The following is a 23,407-nucleotide window of genomic DNA, read 5'->3' on the forward strand; positions in this document are numbered from 1 at the left end:
AGAGAATGACTTGAGGAATATTAACATTTAACTGAAAAACATAACCTCACATGATGCAAATTGAACTGTGTATTCATGTATTTTGTAAACTCGTTACTAGTGATCAAGTATGAGTGACAACTATCTAACATTTAACACACACGCACAAACACACACACACACACACACACACAACATAATATATATACCTATATATAATATAATATATACACATTGTTTCATTATTATTTACCCCCATTGATGTCAAACGTAATTTCTTGTTTTTATGATGTATTTCGTGCATTGCCGTAACATTACATCTTCATACTGAATGACGTATTTATAATTAACCGATGCCCGCTAAATACGTTAAATATTTTTTATTTACATTTTATAATTCATAAATACTTTATTTTTTTTATAAATAAAACGGGCCTTTTTCTTTACCGTGTTCAATTTCTGATAATCTATAGACTTCAAATTGGTACAATAATTATGTAACATATCTAATTTAAGCAACTGTTAAGTATGTCGGTGGTAAATTTATTCAACCAAATGCCTAGTTACTTAATACTACCAGAATGAAGACATGGTGGCATCATCAATTGCGTTTAATGACCAGACTGTCATCTGCCACCTAGTGTGATTTATGACACCATGTTGTTAGTTAGGTCTGGACAATATCTGATCAAAACGAGATAATCGGATTAGGCAGAACAAAGGGGCAATAAAACACCGGTATACAAAGGCTTAAACGATTTTAAGATTGATGCAAACAATCAAATGAAAACTATTGCATTTAATTTAATTAAATGTTTATTTAATGTGTCAACATGTTAGTTTTCCCGGACCAGGGTAAAGGTCCCTGCCCAGACATTATGGTTAATTTGTAAATGTTTTTTTATTTAAATTTGATCTATTTATTCATTGTGTTCAATCTTATTTGTTTCAGTAACGTAGAACAACTTGTTGGCATGTTGAAAAATAAAATCTAAATATAATCGTTTAAATTTAACCGATCACGCTCTATTTCTCCCCATTGATTGTATCTTTCTTTTGACTACCAATATAGCCCGGATGTAAACACGCAGGTGCGCGTGACGTCACGCGTGAACTGGTCTATGTGTAGGGTATGTATCTAACACCTGTAATCCGACGGCAACCCATCGGCATGTGGAAGGTCTGTATAACACGTTTGTAAGTCGATAAACACACCTCAGCCGGCGGTAGGTATGTAAAACTCGTCATTCGGGCTATGTATAGTATACTATACTATACAATAAACACTGACACAAATTTAAAATTTAAGTGAACATATGGCCATAGTGAGTGTCAATAATAAGTTATCATGTTGCAGATTTAGAGCTAAGACTGATGGACGGTCAGATTGACCTCACTGGCAAATAATACTTTATTCGAGACTAGAACTAGGCTAAAATCTAGATGTTTATGTTCTTTTTAGAGACCACTCAATGTGTCGGGTGTATCAAGCACGTCACTCCCGAAAGTAAGAGGTACTATTCTGGTACCCTGCTTCTTTTACTGCGGAAAAAAGGTCAGGTAAACTTCAAACATGGCGGCGGCCTGTGGATTATCAAATGTGAGCAAATTTTACAAAATAAACGATCATGTTCGGGTAATTGTTTAAATAAATCAGGAATAAACCAATATATACGTTATCTGTATTTATTGTGAATGTTTCATCAAATTTGATAGAGAAATCACGCTTTGAGTAATGACCATAAATTCGGACGTTCACGTTTACGTTGCGATTTCGGATATTTTCTAAATGATGACTTGTAAATCGTAACATCCTTACAGGATTATTGCACTAAAAGGTGCAGGAAGGAAAATGTGACCATATTGCCCAATGCAAAAAATTAAATGTTATAGTCAATATTACTGACAAGAAATTGCCATCACTTTACTGGATACCTATATTATCGATACATAAGACGCCATATAAAAGTTAATTAGTTATTTTCTGTTATGTACTAAATCATTTTTATCATTATGCAAGTTTTGCTGTTGTATAATTGTGTAATATCTTCGATACCCAAGTAATGCCCATCCAAACAGACAAAGAAAAAGAATTTCCATTTTCATGAAAATGAGAAGGAATTATTAATATGTTTTCACATGAATTAGAAGTTGAAAATGTAACTTATAGTTAAGAATTGTTAATAAATATGTTCTTTTAATATGTACAAACTCATTATTATCATATTAGTTATACAATATTGCAATATCTTTATTACCCAGTATAACCCAGTAAAACCCGGGTTTTCCCAGTATTACCCGCCCGGGCCGGTCAATACAATAAAAACCCGGGTCTTATGCCAACCCTGGCCAAAGCATGTTCATGTATCAAAGATTTTAATGATAGTAATATAAATTCTAATATTAACAAAAAAAATTGCTAAAACAAGGCTTTTTGTATCATAACCTAAGAAGAAAATTCGCTAAATTTTACTCTAAGTATGGTGATTTAATTTCAAAATATAATGTTTCTTTAAAATGGCATTTAAATAATGTAATTTCCCATCTATCATTTTATGGAGATTTTTTGAAGCGTGTCCGCAACTCAAATATATTAAACCAAATGTTCTTATTAAACTTTTCAATTTAATTAACTTGTTTTTATCAAAAGGATACGATGCTTATGTACTTAAAAACACGTGCTTGATGGTTTTCGATTCACTATATCTTTCTTCTCTTACAATTTGGAATCATTAGTGATATTATAGGCATTTTTCACTATTGAACAAAATTGTGTCTTTGTGTTGTATGCACAAATCTGCATGAAAACTACATTTCATTATTTTTCTCTTTCCGGAATTGTTTTAGTATGTTGATGCTGCATTAACAAATATAAGTGTATATGAATTGAAAACACTAAAAATAAACGGTTGCAATAGACACCTATAAACTGTTAGATGCCCATAATATCTCTTTAACATTGCTCTGGTTAATGTATTATTAAACAAGGTGAGCAAGATTTATCCACACTGGTTTTTGCCGAGTCAACTTTGATTGTTGAGGAATTATGGGGGCATATGCAACTTCAGTCCCCTCAGATCTGCGCTTGATATAATGCTTATTCACTTTGAGTATGTCCAAAATCTAGCCACAATGAGTTGGATGGAATCCAATGATACCCCTGCCTAAAGGCAGATAATACTCCATGTTTTATAAATATTTATATGGACCTGATAATGTTGCTATCCAAAATAATAAAGAACATGGAGGGGGACTAGAAACCCTGGACATGTTATAGAAAAAATATATTATCAAGTATTGTGAAATCATTAATTAATGTTTGTTGTGGTATAATTAGTCGCATTAAGCTACATTGAGCTAAAGCCTTTGAGACCAGTTATTTCAAATGGTTTGGTTCAGGTAGCATGCCAATATCAAATAAGTAGGGTATATGTTGGCTATCAGGTCTACTTATTTTATTTTTATATTGAAATATATTTATAATAGACATCCTCCTTTAAGTCCTTACAAATTACAATTTGTTTCCATTAAGTATTAAGTAGGTCAAGTTACCTAAACCATACCATTTATTTTTAGGCCTAACAAATGGTTGTTTTATTTTTATTTTTCAAGACACAAAATATTCGCAAGCTTTGCAAAATTACAATCAAACACACAATACTGAAATTCACACAAGCAGGGGAGGGCTTCAGCCATGGGAATTATTCCACGAGAACTCTTGAAGAAAGAACGGAGAAATTATTTGAAATTTCCTGCAATTCTTCCTCACATATGATAAAGGTTTCTGTAAGCAAAAGGCGGAGATCACAATGTGGAATATTATTATCCATAGCCTGGAAGTTGACGTTTTGGACAATAGCTGCAGATCCAAACCAGTGTTGAATATGACCTACTTTCCCCACACTTTTACGCTCTTGTGAAACACCCATCTTGAAGTTTATGTTGTCCCCCACTATGCGAAAGCATTTTCCTGATTTCAAACTGTCTATCAATTTAGAATTGAATGTCCCAGATATTGAGGTCATCGTGTCCAGCATACTCTGGTGGCATAGTGTGATCCCCAATGGTTGGAGTTGATCATAGACCTGAAGAATCCAACAGATTTCATGTAAAAAATTTACAAATGTTTACAACTTAGTACATGAAATATTTCATTCAACAAACTTTCTTTCAGACTTACAAAACTATATTTGGTAAGACCAAATGTTTATGCTTTATTTGAAAAATCAATGTTTGACAGTACTGTAAAGCGGGTTATTTCTGTGGTGCCAAAATTTGGCGATTTTTCTTTTAGGACATATTGGTGGTGTCTAATTTTGGCGAAAATATTTCATGATTTTCTGTGTTGATAAGCACAATCACTTTCTATAATATATATTGTGTTGTATGGATTGTATGGAGGTGTTTTATTTTTATGCTACCGTTCTGAACAGCCAAAATAGGCAAAATTTACCCCCCCCCCCCCCCACGCCCCCATTTAAAAATACCCGCTATACAGTAATTGATTTCAGTATTAATATTCATGTCTTTACGCTATTACTTGATGACAGAAGCTATTATTTTTTAAGTTATTTCACCAATATAAGTGTAAAAAAAAATTGCAACAAGGCCAGTTTTTGCACAACAAAAGTGATACAACTGACTGCTTCTAGCTTTTTCATATTGACATTACCATATTGAATTCCAGATGACGAAGAATCTATTCATCTTTCACAGACAGTGAACAGTGAAATCTGTAACACAACATTTGGAAACATTAACACAAACAATAACAAGGACTGTTTGTAAAACATGCATGCCGCCCTATATGGGCTATAAGTTGTAGTAGCAGCCATTGTGTGAATACGTTTTTTGTCACTGTGGTGGTGGTGGTGGTGGTGGTGGTGGTGGTGGTGGTGGAGGTGGTGGTGCTGGTGGTGGTGCTGATGGTGGTGGTGGTGCTGATGGTGGTGCTGGTGGTGTACTAGTAGTAGTAGTAGTCAATAGGGGTCATCTGCGAGTCATGATCAATGTACCTATGAAATTTCATGATATTAGCCCCAAGCGTTCTTGAGTTATCATCCGGAAACCACCTGGTGGACGGACCGACCGACCGACCGACATGAGCAAAGCAATATACCCCCTATTCTTCGAAGGGGGGCATAAATATCAAAACTAAAAACTTTAACAGAAACGAGCTTTCAATTAACTATATACATAAACTGCACAAAATGCTAACATGCCAAAACAGAGCTACTGTGGTTTTATTAAATTATGTGCGCCTTTAATTTTGTAAAAAACTTTTTTGAATACTAAAATTCCAAACTGGCCATTCCTAGTAGATACATATGGGTAATTTAACAATTTGCACATTCATCGGAATCCCAATACAAAACAAGAGGCCCATAAGGGCCTGAATCGCTCTACTAGCTGGAATCAAAAGGGCTCAAGCCCTTGATAGTATGAACAATCTGAGTAAGTTTTAAACAAACAGACCCAAAATGGGAAATTCATCGCATAAACAAGAAACGTAAAATTTAAACTTCAAATGGCTCCTTTTCAACAATAAGTTGGACAAATTTTGTTCACTCTCAATGGGGTTCTGGCCCTTGATGATATAAAACATCCGTTGAAGTTTCAAAAGGATAGAACTCTATATGTAAACAAACAAGAAATGTGTTTGTCGGAAACACTATGTCCCCTTAAGCTTTGATTTTATTTTATTTTTTGACCTTTGACCTAGAAGGATGACCTTGACCTTTCACCACTCAAAATGTGCAGCTCCATGAGATACACATGCATGCCAAATATGAAGTTGCTATCTTCAATATTGCAAAAGTTATGGCAAAATGTTAAAGATTTTCAATTTTTTTCTCAAATTCAAGGGGAGATAATTCTGGACTTATAACTCCGATATTGCTCATTTTCGATAGGGTTTGACTCATCATTCAGATAAAGACACTGTGCAAGTCGGGAAATTATTGGATGAAAACTGTGGACTTTATTGTGTAAACAAGCCTTATTTCACAATTTTCTCAAATTCAAGGGGAGATAATTCTTGACTTTTTACTCTGATGTAACCCATTTTCAATAGGGTTTGAGTCCTCATTAATTTCAACACACTGAACAAGTTTGAAAAGAATCGGATGAAAAATGTGGACTTTATTGGATAAACAAGAAAAAGTCTAACGCAACACAGACAGACAGACAGAAAACATGCCATCCCATAAGCTCTTCTGGCCTACGACCAGTAGAGCTAACAAAAATTAGAACAGCATGAAATTGCCTGATACCAATGTAAAAGACAAGTTCCTTTATTGTTTACTGGTAAAATGTACAGAAACAAGGGCTGTTTGTAAAACATGCATGCCCTCATATGGGCTGTCTGTTGCAGTGGCAGCCATTGTGTGAATACGTTTTTTGTCACTGTGACCTTGATCTTTGACCTAGTGACCTGAAAATCAATAGGGGTCATCTGCCAGTCATGATCAATGTACCTATGAAGTTTCAAGATCCTAGGCCTAAGCATTCTTGAGTTATCATCCGGAAACCATTTTCTTATTTCGAGTCACTGTGACCTTTGACCTAGTGACCTGAAAATCAATAGGGGTCATCTGCCAGTCATGATCAATGTACCTATGAAGTTTCATGATCCTAGGCCTAAGCATTCTTGAGTTATCATCCGGATACCATTTTCTTATTTCGAGTCACTGTGACCTTTGACCTAGTGACCTGAAAATCAATAGGGGTCATCTGCCAGTCATGATAAATGTACCTATGAAGTTTCATGATCCTAGGCCTAAGCATTCTTGAGTTATCATTCGGAAACCATCTGGTGGACGGATTGACCGACCGGCATGTGCAAAACAATATACTCCCTCTTCTTCGAAGGGGGGCATAATTAAAATCTTTGATATTCAAAACGGCGCCTTCTTTAAATGTCACAAGTTGAAAAATATCTTTAATGAATAATGCCCATATTAGATTATACAATAGTCTATAATTTATATTCATATTGATGTATACTTGTAAAAAATCATGAGGTAATCACAAATATACGTGTGAATTGATTTAGTGCATTGTAAACTTAACAAATCCTATTAATTTCACTTTTGAATTTTCTAGCTTACTACATTATTGGCCTAAATCCTTACAATTAAGCTTCAATTTTGTTAAAAAAATAATCCTGATTAGGACAATTAACTTTCCTCAAGCATGTCATATATACTGTTTACTTTCCTAAACCTTTAAGTTTTAATAATAGATAATCAGACAAGACATCGAAGCTAACAGTACTCATACAAATATAAACAAAAGGAAATTAACAGGGCAGAAACAAACATGAAACTGTGTAACTAAACATGAACTTTACCTTCTGGTGTGTTTGTTCATTTGCTAATGCTACTGAGATCATCTTCTGTACCACAGACAGAGCAGAGTACCTCTGTTTCATCAGGATCGCAGACGCTGTCCCCATCACTGGGACGAGGTCTTGGGTCCTTTTACTGTCACCTATCTTTTTTCTAGGTAAAGTGATGGCAAGGAGCACCTGAGCAAGGAAACTTTGTTTTTTGACCATTTCGTTTATGATGTTTTCCCATCTAAATTTGATTAAGTTGTCAAAGTGTTTCAAGTACAGTGCACTTCCCTTGTTTGCACACTCTTGTGCCTCCATCTCAAGATCAAATAACACTATATTTCTCAGTTCTCCTCCAAGTGAAGTTATACCCATCATTGTTCTGGCCATCTGCTGTGGTGTAGCATTATCTGAAAAAAGTATAGGAAAAAACTAATTACTTGCAATTCTACTTTCTTTTTTTTTGTATATTTTGCCAGAGCCCAGACAGGTTCTACTCTATGTGGTGATTTATGTTACCCACCTCTGTATCAAGTGGGGTAGTTGCCAGCTACTAGCAAGGAGTTGGCGTGTACTGTTTAGAAATCCAGGAAACATGTTAGGTAACCAGATGCCATGATATAACTGAAAGATTGTTGAAGGCGGCTTAAAACTCCAAACAAACAAAGTAAATTGCTTATTGTCTAAGCTTTAGAATAACAATGACATTTTAAGGTTACCTTTAAAAAAAAATCCTGTAATTTCTCCTGCAAGCCAAGCTATTGACACTAACTGTTAGATTCATATCAGTTTGTGGGTTGTATGGCCTTTTTAAATCCAAAAGCAAAATACTGATGCTTGTCAAGTTCACTGGCATTGCAGTCTGCCCAAGGCTTTGAAACTGTATAGATCTTTGAAAGCGTGTTATTTGTACTTACATATCAGGTCGATAAGGCACGCTTTCTCAGTTTTTGAAAGCGGGGCATACTGTCTCAATCTTTTCAAAGCTGTCTGGTGAATCAACTCTGCTGACCTACTAGCACCCTCCTATAGAAAATAAATCATAGTAATTCATTTTCAATCATATTAATTCATTTTCAATATAAATGCTAAGCGTCATTAATTATAGTCATTGAGAACTTTACATAAACAATTATTTTTCAATATATTTAAATTCACTTCATATAATCCATTTAAGCAAGGCTGTCCGAAGAACACTGACGTATTGTCATAACCCTGTTGTCGTCGTCTCCGTCGTGCAAAAACTTTGACATTTTTAAATATCTCTGCGATTAGGGCCTACACAGTTTGGCTTTCACTTACAGACTAAGTTTATCAAGAGACCAGTGTATGCCCAATATATAGATCTCCAGTGTCAATCAGTATTTGCAATTGTCCAATCAAAGAGGACAGTTATCTCTGACAAATATAAGCGTGTAAAAGTAATTTCAATAGAGCCTTTTGTTAAAATTGGCTCCGACAAGAATGACAGGAGTGGTTATCTATCGTCTGCCGAATGGTCTATTGTATGGGGACTGGGTTGGGCCTACACTGGTCACAAAGGCCATACGACATGTTTTCGCTTAAATTGTCTCATATATTTGCTGAAAATGTTTAACCCAACATGTAATAATTTTTTTGGTTCAAGAAAAATCCAGTAATCCTCTGTTTGTTCAGGCCTGTGAATGAAAAATAAATAGTAGGTTTTTATGACTTTGACAAGAAGGAAAACAAACCATTTATTTTCAGTGCATGATTCTGTGATAAACCTTATTAGTAACAAAATTGGATTTTCAATACCAAATATGTTACATGGCATGCAAACACAATAACTAAGGTCAACAGGATACGCCGACATTTGAGCAAACCAGTTATTCATGTTGAAACATGTCAAATATAATAAACAACAACCATCTTGTCTTTCCATTATGATAAAATGCCAGTACAAACTGGTTACTTGCTCAACAGTATATGTTATGCTGTAATATTAACTGCATGAATTTATCATCAATTTTGAAACTTTGAATGTTTATGTTAAGCATCCCACAGGGATATGCTAATCCACCAAGTATGTTACAAATAACATGGTACATTTTTTAAAATAGAATTCGTATAAATCTGTATAACATACCCAGCTATGAAATCTGTTTGTGTTGCAACATCTGCTGTAAGATTGTTCAGGTTAGTGGCATTTTCCAGAGGACTTGTAGTACATATATTTGGACCTATAAGGAGGCGCTGTGCCACACTCTTGCAGGAATTCCCAATAAACATAAATACAATGTTTACTGCAAGTTTTGGATAATGTAATAGTGAAAAGTATTACAGTTACTGCATGAAAATGTATTAAAGCAAGCATGAAATAAAAGATTTTCAACCAATGAGCCATTAAAAAGGATAACGGATTTACCCATGGGTAGTGGACTTTTCTTGAGCGTCACCATATAATTATTATCCTAACTTGACAGTACGTACAAGTATAATATATATATATATCCTGTAGTTTCATCTATTAATGAATGTTATTATACTGGTTTTGCTATACATTAAGTCTTCTCTCTGAAAATGTCTTAAATGCAATTTGTGGTTTGTAGGAATTCATATGGTGAGCAAACACAGTTGTTAACATGTGACTGGGCGACTTGTATGTTTGTTTTTGTTTTGAACATTTTTTCAATTATACAAGTGGGAAGTACACCTAAACATTGTTCCTTGGTGGAAACCAATACAAGATACCAACTTCCACCGGCAACTGCCCTACTGTCTCACGTAAAGAGTACGGTCGCAGCAGGGCTGGAACCCGTAACCCATCCATCAATGAAAAAACAATGATTAGCAGTCAACAACTGTAATCACTTGACCACTGAGACAGTTTGACTGGAATAATTAACCTATTTGATTTACACTATTACACACCATTCCTAGAACTGTCTGGGAAAGCAGCATTGATCTTTTCAGCAAACTCATTACAATACTCCACTAGAGATGTTCCGGGGTCTCTTGGTGTTTCTTCAACATGTTTGATGAGGAACGCCTTCTCCTCGGATGTCCAGCCCAGGTTCCTGCGTGTTTTGTCTTCCTACTTAAGCATACAGACAAATTGGCACATGTTTGACAATTATTGTATAGTAGATTGAGAATTTAAATTTTAGTGTAAATATTATTAATTCACATCTTGCTCTTTTAACTGGAATAAATTTGGGTGGACATAGGTACAAGGTTACAATTACATTTAAATATAAGCTCAGAACAGCTTTTAAAACCATGAAAAGGATAAGACACTGTGTCATCTATAAATTTCAAAGCAAGCATCAAGGGTGTCTCAATGATAATATGAATGCAATTTTGTATTAATTAAATTAAACTCGCCTTCACCAATTTAGCCTTTAAAGGTTGTGTAGGGTTTTTTCCTGTGGGTGAGGAAAAATCACGCTTTCGTTTCTTTTCTGGTGTGTAAGCTTTCACAGGTGCGTATGAATGGTCACCGGAAAAGAAAGATGCAATTCGTTCGTGCTTTCTTTCAAGCAATAAATATGTTCTAGGAGCTGAAAAAATAAAGGTAAACCATACATCATATAACTCCCACACAGGCGTATCACAAAGATGGCATATTTTTATGTTTCTGGCCATTTTTCCGTTACATGTGGATTAAATATTTTATGTAAAAACAACATTATTTTTGTGGGGTGCTGGACGTTTCGTGCCACTACCAGTTCGTGCCACTGATATTTGTGTAGGAGGGCATTGGACGTTTCGTCCCACTGATATATAAGCGGATAGGTGTGAATAATACCGTATAGGTGTGAATCATAACGGGTAACTTTCGCACCTTGATTGTAACATCTGTTCAATGTTAAATCAACATTGTTTTATTTCAAGATTATTTATTCATTTTAAAAGTATTCTGCGATTTCAAGAATTATTTTTAATTACATGAACAAAAATGTTTAAGAGTCAATTTACATGCTTCTTATAATACATTAACAATATCTAGATTGATAATATCAGGCTTCGCGAAATCGGAAAAAAACTGCCGGTCATCCGGACAGGCATTTCAGAAAATGTGCCGGTCCGGAGAAAATTTAGCCGGACCGAAAAAAAACAACAACACAACTATGTACATTAAGAAAAACCCTTTATTTTAGCTCAACAAGCCTTTATTCTAATAAGACAGCAGTTTTTCAGTGTTTGTCATCTCGTCTTGAAAGTCTTCGCAATCTTCTTCGATTTCCATATCTTCTTCATCATTGTCACACAGTTTGTCAATCTCCTTTTCGAAGTTAGTGATTTGTACCACACTGGGCACAGGCACTTCAGCATCTTCCTCTGAGTCGGAGTGAGTGGAGTCTGATTCCAGGCATATCACTGCACTTGAAGAAGTTGATGGGGCAGAAATGTCTGTGGTTTCTGGGTCATGCTTACGCTTGCGACTGCGTGTGTAAGATGTCCGTCTTCCACCAGAAGGCTCAGCCTGAAAAGTTAAATTTCCAATGCCCAATCAATATTATAACAAATAGTATAAACAATACTTTGCCAAAACATGGTGGAGGTACTGCACATAGTGGCTGGTTGCATGTTTTAATATTGTAAATGAGCTTGACTTCAAGTTAAGCTTACCAGCCATGAATCTATAGCAGATTCTGGATTGAAGGCATCTATGCTGGGTGACAACAGCTTGACGGTCATCAGGTCCAGTAGAACAGTTTCCCCCATCTTTTGCCTCCTGCAAGTTTTGAGGAGTTTCAGCTGTGAGAATGCGGTCTCGCAACGCACACTAGTGGATGGGAGCGTCAACAGCAGGTCAATCACTAGGGTGATATTTGGCAGATCATCTGCCACTGCTCCTGTCAGTACCTGGTCCCATCCCAGGTCTGATAAGTCGTTGCCATGCCTGAAAACATTATCATTACATAGGTATTCAACCGAATGTACCCGGAAGTATATTATTTCTGTGTTGTTTTTCTTCAAATAATTTAAAGAGTTCAATTGAAACGGTTTCCTAACTAAAACAAACAACACAAAACTTACTTTTTTGGCACCAGTTTCTTCAAAAGTTTCCACTCGTTTATTGCTGCCACTGGTGTGAACTCTGCCACCGCACGCTTCAGCGTTTTCTCAAAATGGGAACACACCAGTTGAACGTCCTCATCACCATATTCTGAAATAAAGGTAACACATGCTAAAACTTTAACCATTTTATGTGATGAAATATACGCAACCATAAACTTTTTATCTATAAGAGACAAATTGTAACTAATGATGTAATTATTAGTATTATAATTATTATATGTTGTTTCTGTTTATTGAAATAAGCAACACAACCATTGCAGCTTGCTCTTTGGTGATTTATGAAAAAAATTATGTACTCTTAAATTTTTATACATCATTCAATGTTCCATTATTATGAGTGAAGTCAAGTCAAGTGAGGCAAAATGCAACACCATACGTTTTAGTATATAATATTACGTTTTATATAAATTATTAATATATTGGCCAAGTATGAATGTTTACATTCTAAATTTACTTAGCAAACAACTTTACTTGTTGCAGATAGGTTAATGAAATCTCCTGTTATATTAATGAACAACAAATATTTATCAGAGTTCGATCACTAGAAATACAGCACGTTTGAGAACTGATTTTTAACAGAAAGCTTTATACTATAGCCAGACAAGAGTTTTGCACTTAACTCTTAACTGCTTTCACACAGGCTGAAACGTTGGCTTATAATTATACTAGCTGTAACAACAACAAACAAACCAAAATAAAACAAACAATGAAACCCTGTAAAGACTATGCTAGCATGCAAACATTGCATTGAAAACATCAACTGAAGAAACTAAACTTCTATATCAATTGAACTTGGGCAATAACTGGGGATCAACTGAATATTAAACCTGTCAATTTGCCTAATGGCCAACTTCTCAAGTGCAGAATCTTAGTAGCATTCTGAATGTCTTTCGACTCTGTTGCGAATCTTGTCTTTATGGCCTCGACCAGACTATCAATGATGCCATCTGCATAGCTCATGCTTGACGCATTACCTCTAAGCGCTATCCCTTCATGTGTTCGTTTTTGTAGAAGCTCGATGGCAGCTTCAGGTAGCCTTTCAAGCCAGCAGTCAATTTATTATTTTAATATGCAACCTACTTCTAGTAGTCATAATGATACAGATCATACTATTACTAACACTGCGATTGGTTAATATTATTGATAAGTTTATGTTTCTTTTTATTTCATGGCAAATTTTAATATTGAACGGTGACTACAGTACCTTCCTTTCTTTTCTTGTAGAATTTCCATTGTGCTTTCAATCCAGCACAGGCTATCACAGAGCGTCACATCAGATCTTTGGAGCTTGAGGGAAAGCCTCATCGCTGGGTCCAGTGCATCCTGAAGATTATATATATACATAATTATACACATTTGAAATGAATGTATGCACTTAAATTCTTTTTGCTTTCATGTTATATGTTAATCTTTATACCATACTAGTATATTAATTTAAATAGGTTTGTTACAACATGAGTGTTTGTATGTTAAATAAACAATTTATTGGTGATGAACAACCTTGCAGGTATAAAATAATGATGAAATATGTATTACATTCATGATTCTTTAATCATGTTATTGAATCTTTAAAATTACAAAAATGAAATATGATCACATTGAATTTCATACCAGTAGAAAGATACAGAACGCTAACAGATTTATATCTGTCATCAGCTTGTATAGACCTTCTGCTTTAGGATTTCCATGACTGGCAGTCGCAAGGTGGATTTCTAATGCCTGAAAAGTCTTGAGAAGCGCTGTAACTGATCTGAAGAGGTGAGGTAGCCACCTGGTTCCTGTAACTTTAGGTGGAAGCACTCCCTTGCCGATAGTGGAGATAGCTGTGAGAAGGCCAGTTTTTTGTTTGTGACTTTTCTTGTAGAAATAATGTACGCCAATGAGAAATGTCATAAGCTTTTCATACTGCTTGTTTTTCTTAATGGCATCTCTGAAGGCTAATTCCAGTCTATGCGATAAGCAATGAACATTGACTAGTTCAGAATTTATTCTTTGTTTCATCAAAGTTGATAATCCTGTACGAGAACCCGTCATGTTGGAAGCACCATCAGTACCCATGCCCACAAGTTTGTCTGAAATGTATACAGTTGGTTGATTATTGAATATTAGTTTCTTTCTGATAAAACCATTGCCATGGCAGGAGCAGAAATCATGACATTTACTTAAGCAAACATTGATTCAGTGATTCAAAGCTTATATTTACAGTTTCTTTCAATTATTTATTTGTTCAGATGCTGATGGTTTTAATTATTCACAAATTTATTTTTAAATAAATATTAAAAGAAACACAAATTTAGTTTTATCTTTTAGTGCTGGTGTTAATTTTAAATTACCTTTGTCAATATTTGTTTGTTTGAGCACATCAATTACGTGGTCATACAGGTCTGCAGATGTTGTTGATTTCGGGGAACTTGTATTCAGAAACCTCTCGGTTACATTGCCAGTTTTGGAATACCGTAAATACAATGTTTCTTGCTCAGATCCCGAGATGTCTGTAGTTCCGTCCATCAGAAAAGACAGAAAAGGAACAGCTTTACATTGTTTTTCTGTGTGAGAGAGTTCAACCTTAGCAATGTGATGGATAAAATTCACTGCTGCATGATCGTTTATATATGTTGATCCAATTTCAATTTGTTTAGCAATATCTAATTCACATAACCACTTATAATCGGAAATTGGTCTGTTGTTCTTTGCTATGGCATGAACGTTTCTAAACAGGTAACACAGTTTGTTACGCTCTGCCGCCTGCAACATTTTCAAGGCATTTCCAGCTTCGGTAGTTTTCAATTCTGAAGGCGTCAATGGCGTTGTTTTTGACATGCGTAGAGCTTTCTCATGGGGTGTTGACTTTTCATGATCAACGATTGCCGAATGCCGAAAATTACAGCTGCCTTCTACGAAAGTATTCCCTTTCACAGACACTGACCTGAATTGTGAATTTGCCCTACAGCAAGTGCAAAACATTGTTTTCGTTTCTTCGTCGTATTCAAGCCAGTCTCTTTCATTTTTCCATTTTGATTGGAAAGATCTTTCCACCCTTCGAGACTCGTACTCTTTCGCTTTTTCTTTTTTCTTATCGTCGGTTAGCTTACCTTTCTTACCTGGCTTTGCGCCATCATAAAAGCGTAAAAACGACATTTTGGATGTTTACATCCAGCGAAATATGTAACAGTTACAGGGCATCTAATTGGTCAAACTATATTTAACTGACCAATGATATCCATTTACGCATTTTAACAACGTAGACTAAAGATTGTAGAAGTATCGAAAATAAAATTGCGGTTTACTGACACTAACTTGTACAATGTAAAATGATAACATTTTTGGAGACCTATGACGAGTGCATGTTATAAAGATAATACTAGAACATTGTTTATATTTAATAAACAACCTTTTTAAAGAAATGCTTCATACAGAAATTCATACTTCAATGTCCTTATCTACTCGAAAAATATATCAAAGCTATCAAGATTTTTTGTTAGAACGCAGTTGCCGATTTTGCGACTTAGTTTGAAGTAGGTGTTGTGTAACCAGTTGGATTTGCTAATTGTACGTAACAAACTTATTGCAAACATCAAAACAATGAGCGATTTCATTTTCATGATGTAGACTGTAGTAAAAGGTTTGCCCTTCGAATTTTCAACTTTGAAAAAATATGATATGTTTGCATTCATTTCACATTTATTTTGCCGGTCACAAGGACCGACATTCTGGTTAAACCTGCCGGACCAAATGAAAAATTGCCGGTCAGGACCGACGGACCGGCAATTTCGCGAAGCCTGCAGATAACATAAATATATTCAAACATTTTCAATAAATTTACATTACCGGTATATTATTACAAGAAACGAAACAAGATTTACTATACTCTTTTATATTATACATTAACAATATCAAAAGGGAATGCATACATACATTTTAACAATATCTAGATTGATTACATAAATATATTAAATTAACATTATATTCATTACACAGTTTGAATCATCATTAAAGCGGTGAGTTGTTTACTAATTGGTCCGAGTCGGTAATTCATTGTTTGCTAATAACTTAAAGGCCCTTACCGCTAATTGATAGTTTGTGAGTCGATAGTAAAGCATAAGCTTTTCCTACAAGTAAAAGACCAACTTCATTTTATTAGGTCTTTATTGAATAAAATGTATTATTGTTCATTTGTGTTATATTATTATTTATGTATATAGTGCATACACATGAAGCATAAAAAATAACAGCACTTCATGTTTTATATTTTTTAAACATAATGAACTATGCACAAATATTTTTTATTTTATTTTTACATACACATACCCGGTACACATGATGCATAAAAAATAACAACACTTTATGTTTTATATTTATTGAACATAACGAACTATGTACACATATTTGTATACTAACAATAAATCATTTTATTTTTGTTATTTATAATTATAATTGTTAACATTGTTGTAATTTTCTACATTAATATACACCCCAATATCATTCACACCTATACGGCATTATTCACACCTATCTGCCTATATATTATCAGTGGGACGAAACGTCTACCCCTTTTCCACACAAATATCAGTGGCACGAACTGGCAGTGGCACGAAACGTCCATAAACCTTTTTGTGCACCCATGACTGGTGTCAGTCAGTGGTCAGAAACACAATATAATATTATAAACTCTGTTAAAGTGCTCTAAAATACATGTAAAAAGTCATTTGCAGGAAACGCTTGCATTAATTATTCCTTTAATATTTAAATAATAATTTTAGTTTAAGCAAATAATTCCTCCAGACATTATAAACATTGGATTATCCGAATTGTTTGTTTCATCCGGAATATGGCTAGGTATTCTTGTAGAATTTTCTGCATGAAATCGGGCAGATCACAACAAATGGAAGACACTTACGTATTTGTTATATAAGACTGTCTTCATTTTTTTCAATATATAGACATGATCATTTGATTCAAAGTAAACCGTCCACTGGCTGGCGCCATTCTTGGTATTTGCCTGACCCCGTTACGTAGTGAAAGGGGCAGGAACTCCAGACAAAAGAGGTACAGGCTATAGCTTTAGATATAACGGGTTGTGAAAAACAAAATAATTATTTTCTGTTTGAACAATTTTAAAAGAATATGCAATAGCATACAACTTTACAAAACGTTCTTGTGAATTGGAAATGACATAGATGGAAAGGGAAATAATTTTATCTTTTAATATGCACAAGTGCTCATGAAAATAGTTGAAGTCTCTCTTACACAAGACATCGCATTGTCATGTGGAAATTAAAGACTAATCCAGGGCTGGTATTATTACATCTTTAAATTACAGCATCTTACGTTGTATGTAGACCGTTTATTCTGATGAGAATTCTAAATATATTATTAGGCTTAAAAAAAGATGTAGGCCGACATTTCAACGAGTCTCGGTCTGGGAAAATGGGGTTTAATCCATGTGCGAAAAGTGTCGTCCAGGATTCGCGTGTGCAGTCCGCACAGGCAAATCAGGGACGGCACTTTCCACTTTATTGATTGTTTTTTGGTAAAAGGAAGTCTTCTTTATGAAAATCCAGTGTAGTCGGACAGTGTCGTCCCATATAATCATCTTATGACTTCACAGGCTGATCACGGCGACACTTTTATCAGAACGAGGCCCTTTTGTATTTTTATGTTTGTACTTTTCGCCGTTTTTAACATTATTAAGTCACATCGCGCATGTCAAGTAACCTCATACTTATTTGCGCAAGTATAGCCGATCTAAGCACTTCACATGTACGTGTATGAGTATTTTGCACTGCCGATCTCTTACATCTATTCAATTGTTTGCAAACTGTTCATCGGATCAAATTGTATGCTTATATTTAAACTAAATACAATTATAACATATATCCTGTAAAATTATAGCTACAATAAATATTGTGTTGTTTCATGACGTCAACGTGATATAAAATAACATTTTAAATATTTCAAAAAATATTTTTTATAATAAAATTGATATAACCTATACGCAAACTACATGCTTGCAAATTAAATGCTTGAGGTTTTAGGCTTAATTTACAGAAAACATTAATTTACATAAATAATACTGTTTTATAACGCATAACATGACAGTCATATATTTCAATATGGATAGCGCAAAGTTTACTGAACACTATTGAGAAAACTGCAACATTGTGTTTTACTTTCACTTAAGACGGTTCATGTTATTAAAGCAATATAATGCACATATATCATACAGAACCTTTCATAGCACTACGATCATGAAAAATAATTACTAACTCCATTTCTTCGTCCACCATGTTATCCCGAAAATCACAACAATGACACAAATACTGTTTTTGTTCCCGAAACACTAAAATACTTCCAGTGTACAATGATGTCGTCAGTTTAAGCGGGTTTTCCCACAAACGTCATCGATGTTATTTAGACAGCGGAAAGTATCGTCCCTGATTAGCCTGTGCGGACTGCACAGGTTAATCAGGGACGGTACTTTACGCACATGCATTAAGCCCCGTTTTCCCAGAATGCAACTCATATTTACTAAATAGTCTAACGTTAGCGGGCAATCCAGCGTCAAGTGTTTCTTCGACAGGACCGACCGTTGCCATGACTTCGCTGACCCCTCATTCAAGAGATTGGGGGCAGCCCGGTGGGTGGGGAAGGTCCACAGTAAACACTTTTCAATAAGCCGCGTTCTGGAAAACTGGAATTCTCTTTCGGTGTTAAAGATGTGGTTTATTTCGTTGAATCCTTTAATCTTTAGTCTTTTCTTTGCGAAAATCCTACTATGTTTGCAGGTCGACTCATATCTCACATCAAACCATAATCTGTTTACAGGTCGACTCGATTTTTTCTTTAACCCTACTCTATTTACAGGTCGTATCGTATCGTACTTTAACGCTACTATGTTTGCAGATCGACTCGTATCGTACTTTAATCCTACTATGTTTGCAGGTCCACTCGTATCGAATTTTAACCATACTCTGTTAACAGGTCGACTTGCATCGTACTTCAAACCATACTCTGTTTAAAGGTCGACATGTATCGTACTTCAAACGTACGGTGGACCACGTGACCACGCATATCTGACCACGCCCCCTTCCCAGGAAGTGACACACCCGTTCGACTTCAATTCTGGGTAGAGCAATGTAATGTCCATACTAGTTTTGGGGGCATGGGAAAAATATAGGAAAGTATTTAATGCTATACAGTTTCAGACGACATAATGTTTTGGGCTCCAAATCCGTATGAATTCCTTCCATATAAAAATATGTCATTATTGTTTGGTTTGGATAACAACATTATCATCAAAACATCAACACGTTGCTTAAATTCTATCATAAAGATGCGTCTCGGTAAGAAGCTGAATAGGCTTTATTTAAATGACAAACACTTTGCAAATCCACGAGTTTCAGTTCTAGAAAGTATTTACCGAGAGTATGTTTTTTTTTCAGTGCAAAGTCCAGGGGTCAGGCACAGCAGCTCTGAGCGTTATTAGTTGCCTAACTGGGCCTATTAGGCCAAGCAACCCTTTACCACCAGAATTAGAAGCCTTGTGGCTACGACAATATGTTCATATATAGCCTCGTTCTAGGAAATCCGGGCTTAATGCATGTAAGTTAAGCTTTATCTCAGATAAGCCTGTGCAGTCAGCACAAGCTGTTCACTGACGACACTTTCCGCCTCAAATGGATATTATTTAAGGAGAGACTTCCTTTAAACGAAACATTCCATCAAAGCGGAAAGTGTCGTCCCTGAATATCCTGTGCGGACTGCACAGGCTAATATGGGATGACACTTGACGAACAAGGCTCATATTTATGAATATGAATTTGTTTTATTATACACTATTTCTGATATGTTTAATAACATACATGTATTGTTGCCTCTATATAGTTTATGTTTCCTCTATAAATTTTTCCAGCTGTGTTGAACAGATTTTTTATTTTAACTCTGTTCAATGTGTGTATCAAATAATTACATTTTAAGTTGCTATTTCTGGTTTGATATACACGTCCTTAAAAGTGACATTAAAGTTACATTAAAAAATGCCCTTACGGTAGAATTCACACCAATGACCTTTTGATCACAAGACCAGCACCGCGGTACATGTATTATATTCATGTTCTGAATGTAACCTAATGTTTATGCTAATGGATCTGTTTAAACTTGTCGCCTAAGATAATTCAATGTTTAAGGCCGGAATGCCCCGATGATTGCGGCTTAGATTTGCTTAAAATGAACCAGTACACGGGCTGCAAACCCCGCTAATTTTAATAAAATCTGCTGGAGTATTTTCCCCTGGTATTACGGTTATAAGTAAACTAATCCAAAGATTTTTTCAGCAAATACGTTAAAGGGATCTTTTCACGCTTTGGTAAATTGACAAAATTGAAAAAAGTTGTTTCAGATTCGTAAGTTTTCGTTTTAGTTATGATATTTGTGAGGAAACAGTAATACTGAACATTAACCATGCTCTAATATAGCCATTATATGCATCTTTTGACGATTTTAAAACCTAAAAATTATAAAGCGTTGCAACGCGAAACGATTGAATAATTTGGAGAGTTCTGTTTTTGTCGTTAAATTTTGTGAAACTACGAAGATTGCTTATATAAGGTATAAAATACGACAACAATGTGTACTCGGCGGAATAGCTCAGTAGGCTAAAGCGTTTTTACTTCACGACTCTGGCAGGACTCCAGGGGTCACTGGTTCGAAACCTGCTCCGGGCAATGTTTTTTTCCTTTTTTAAATTTTTGTCTTTATTTTTTACTGGAGCTTTTACGATCCAATGTTTACATTTATCAATATAAAGCATTTAATGAATAAGTTTAAAAAAAATGCCAAAATCTGTGAAAAGGCCCCTTTAAATGGCATTTTTAAAAATATAAAAAAAATATAAAGTTGACCGTCTAAGCAATTGTAAAGAGACACGACTTATAAACATATTATTAAAAATAATTGGTATCCACAAATTATTACATATAAAGGTGTATGTACAAGTAAATATTTCTGTAATGTGGCAGAGAAATCACTTGAAAACTAAGCTGAATAACTGCATGTATTATTGTAGGACTATTATGCCACGAGACTCGTTCTGGGACAAATGGGTTAATCAGTTTCATTAACGATTTAATAAGGTTATCCTCTAAAGGGACGTAAGTAATTTGAGAAACGGGGGTCTTTGAACATGGGCCTTGTAGTGACTACCGTATTTACTCTATGTTTTCGGACACTTAAAAATAATAATTTTTTTTCGTGTCCGAAAACTTAGATACGAGAAATATAAACAAAATACAGGTGTCCGAAAACTTAGAGTCGGAAATGGAAGTGTCCGACAATAGCGTCAATTGTATCAACGACTACCAGTAATAGCACGCGCTTGTAAAATACCATGCCGTATACAACTGTAGTATAAATTACAGTAATACATGTTTGTACTGCATTTTAAATAATTGTAAATGCTTAATTTATTTGACAGAAAGCTACTTCAAGGTTGTACTTTGACCAACCTGTTCAAAAATGAGCATGTGATGTACCGATACACGCTTGTATGAACCTGTAATTAACGCAATAAAAAAGCAAACTATGAATTCTTTGTTTGTTCATTTCCGATAGTTGTTGTGTAACACCTTCCATTGTTCGTAAAACTTGTAATAGGGTGCATCACAATTTGAAACATTTAGTATTTGTCACAGTTATTTTACTGAAAAGGGGTAGAACCATTGCGGTAGATAATTGAACTGTTAATTGGCCCTACCACTGGTAATTGTCATAAAGCTTATGATATCGGGCGAAACCATTGTTTAATACCGGTTTACAAGGTTATTTACTCAATAACGCAAATGTCATGGTCCATTGCCCTCAGGCATGCACCCGCAATGTTTTATGATGTTAATCTGGTTGTAAAACCCCATGATCGAAGTGTCATTAGATATCGAAAAAAGGTTCGAAATTTGGTAAAATAGCGCTGTAAAATATACTGTCCGAAAACTTAGAGACATAAATAACGGACGAAAATTCGTGTGTCCGAAAATAAAGAGTCACGAAAAATAATTATTTTTGCTAAAAAAGGGGGTGTCCGAAAACTTAGAGTGTCCAAAAACATAGAGTAATTACGGTATTGCATGTTTATGATTGATATACCATGCCCTATTTACGACTTCAGTGACATCTCGAACTGCGGATCGAGAATACGATGTACAGACTGTCGAAAGGGGCCGGTTTTATTGTTCTATTTAAATATATGAAAAGGGGTGTGAATATTTAAGTCACGGTCTCGAGTACGGGGCTTACTGCATGTACGTTAAGTGCCATCCCATATAAGCCTGCACAGTCCGCATACAATAATCAGGGACAACATTTTCCGGTTACACTGAAATTTCCAATAAGCAGAGACCTCATTTAAACGATAATTCCATTAAAGCGAAAAGTGTCGTCCCTGATTAGCCTTTAGTGACCGCACATGCTTATATGGGACGAGGCTTTACCCACATGCTTTAAGACCAGTATAAGCCGAAACGAAGCTCAATTGTGAGATGGCTTCAGTGTCTGATCTATGTTTATCGAGTACCCCCGATGTCTCTCACATCGGCGGTGTCCGGATATTGCTTCCCACGGAAAATTGTTCCCACGTCACATTATTTCGACAGCCCGACATTCGTTCTACAATTATTTTGATAACCCGAACGTTTTTTCCTACGTTTATTTTACAATCCGGACGTTCGTTCCTACGGTATTTTGACAAGCCGGAAAAATGTGTTTTGTGTACAATATTTTGACAGCCTTGACATTCGTTTCTAAGTTATTTTTACACCCTGGACATTCGTTCCTATGTTTTAAATAATTGCATTGGTATTTGATAATGAACAGATTAACATCTAGACAAGCACAATTATTATTCGTATTCATTATATCAAAAGAGGTACGAACATAACTTTAAAAACGGTACTAAATTGGAGGTTTTGTAAGACCGCGTTAAACAAGCGTGCTTTGCATCCCTTTTCATGACTGAACTGGGTCCGATAACTATTCTACGTGACCGGTGAAGTT

The 23,407-nt window shown here is 35.2% G+C and overlaps 2 protein-coding genes and 2 long non-coding RNA genes across 14 annotated transcripts in view; 2 read left to right on the forward strand and 2 right to left on the reverse strand.

The window, feature by feature from the left end:
* The window catches only part of LOC127861034 (WD repeat-containing protein 37-like), a 341,361-nt gene that overhangs the window by 288,263 nt on the left and 29,691 nt on the right, over positions 1-23,407 (forward strand). The gene's annotated exons all lie outside the window — the stretch shown is intronic.
* On the forward strand, positions 1,516-19,378 carry LOC127861044 (uncharacterized). Its single transcript, XR_008040054.1, has 3 exons — positions 1,516-1,579; positions 17,326-17,410; positions 19,346-19,378. It is a non-coding gene; the product is annotated as an uncharacterized LOC127861044 (long non-coding RNA).
* On the reverse strand, positions 3,566-9,560 carry LOC127861036 (uncharacterized). Its single transcript, XR_008040046.1, has 5 exons — positions 9,426-9,560; positions 8,233-8,341; positions 7,331-7,725; positions 4,652-4,712; positions 3,566-4,064 (listed from the first exon to the last, which is right to left on the reverse strand). It is a non-coding gene; the product is annotated as an uncharacterized LOC127861036 (long non-coding RNA).
* On the reverse strand, positions 12,322-15,644 carry LOC127861031 (zinc finger protein 862-like). 4 transcript variants are annotated; one of them, XM_052399391.1, is made up of 4 exons: positions 14,698-15,640; positions 13,976-14,436; positions 13,569-13,687; positions 12,322-12,452 (listed from the first exon to the last, which is right to left on the reverse strand). In XM_052399391.1, the coding sequence occupies exons 1-4, from the start codon at positions 15,500-15,502 to the stop codon at positions 12,443-12,445; spliced, it is 1,395 nt and encodes a 464-aa protein (XP_052255351.1). In that variant the 5' UTR covers positions 15,503-15,640; the 3' UTR covers positions 12,322-12,442. The 4 variants fall into 4 exon arrangements, 3 of the variants coding, with proteins under 3 accessions (XP_052255351.1, XP_052255350.1, XP_052255352.1); XR_008040031.1 differs by having other exon boundaries at positions 12,329-12,452; positions 14,032-14,436; positions 14,698-15,643; XM_052399390.1 differs by lacking the exon at positions 12,322-12,452 and having other exon boundaries at positions 13,495-13,687; positions 14,698-15,643.

Source organism: Dreissena polymorpha, chromosome 15 (assembly GCF_020536995.1).
Source record: "Dreissena polymorpha isolate Duluth1 chromosome 15, UMN_Dpol_1.0, whole genome shotgun sequence".
In the NCBI taxonomy this organism is placed as follows: domain Eukaryota; kingdom Metazoa; phylum Mollusca; class Bivalvia; order Myida; family Dreissenidae; genus Dreissena; species Dreissena polymorpha.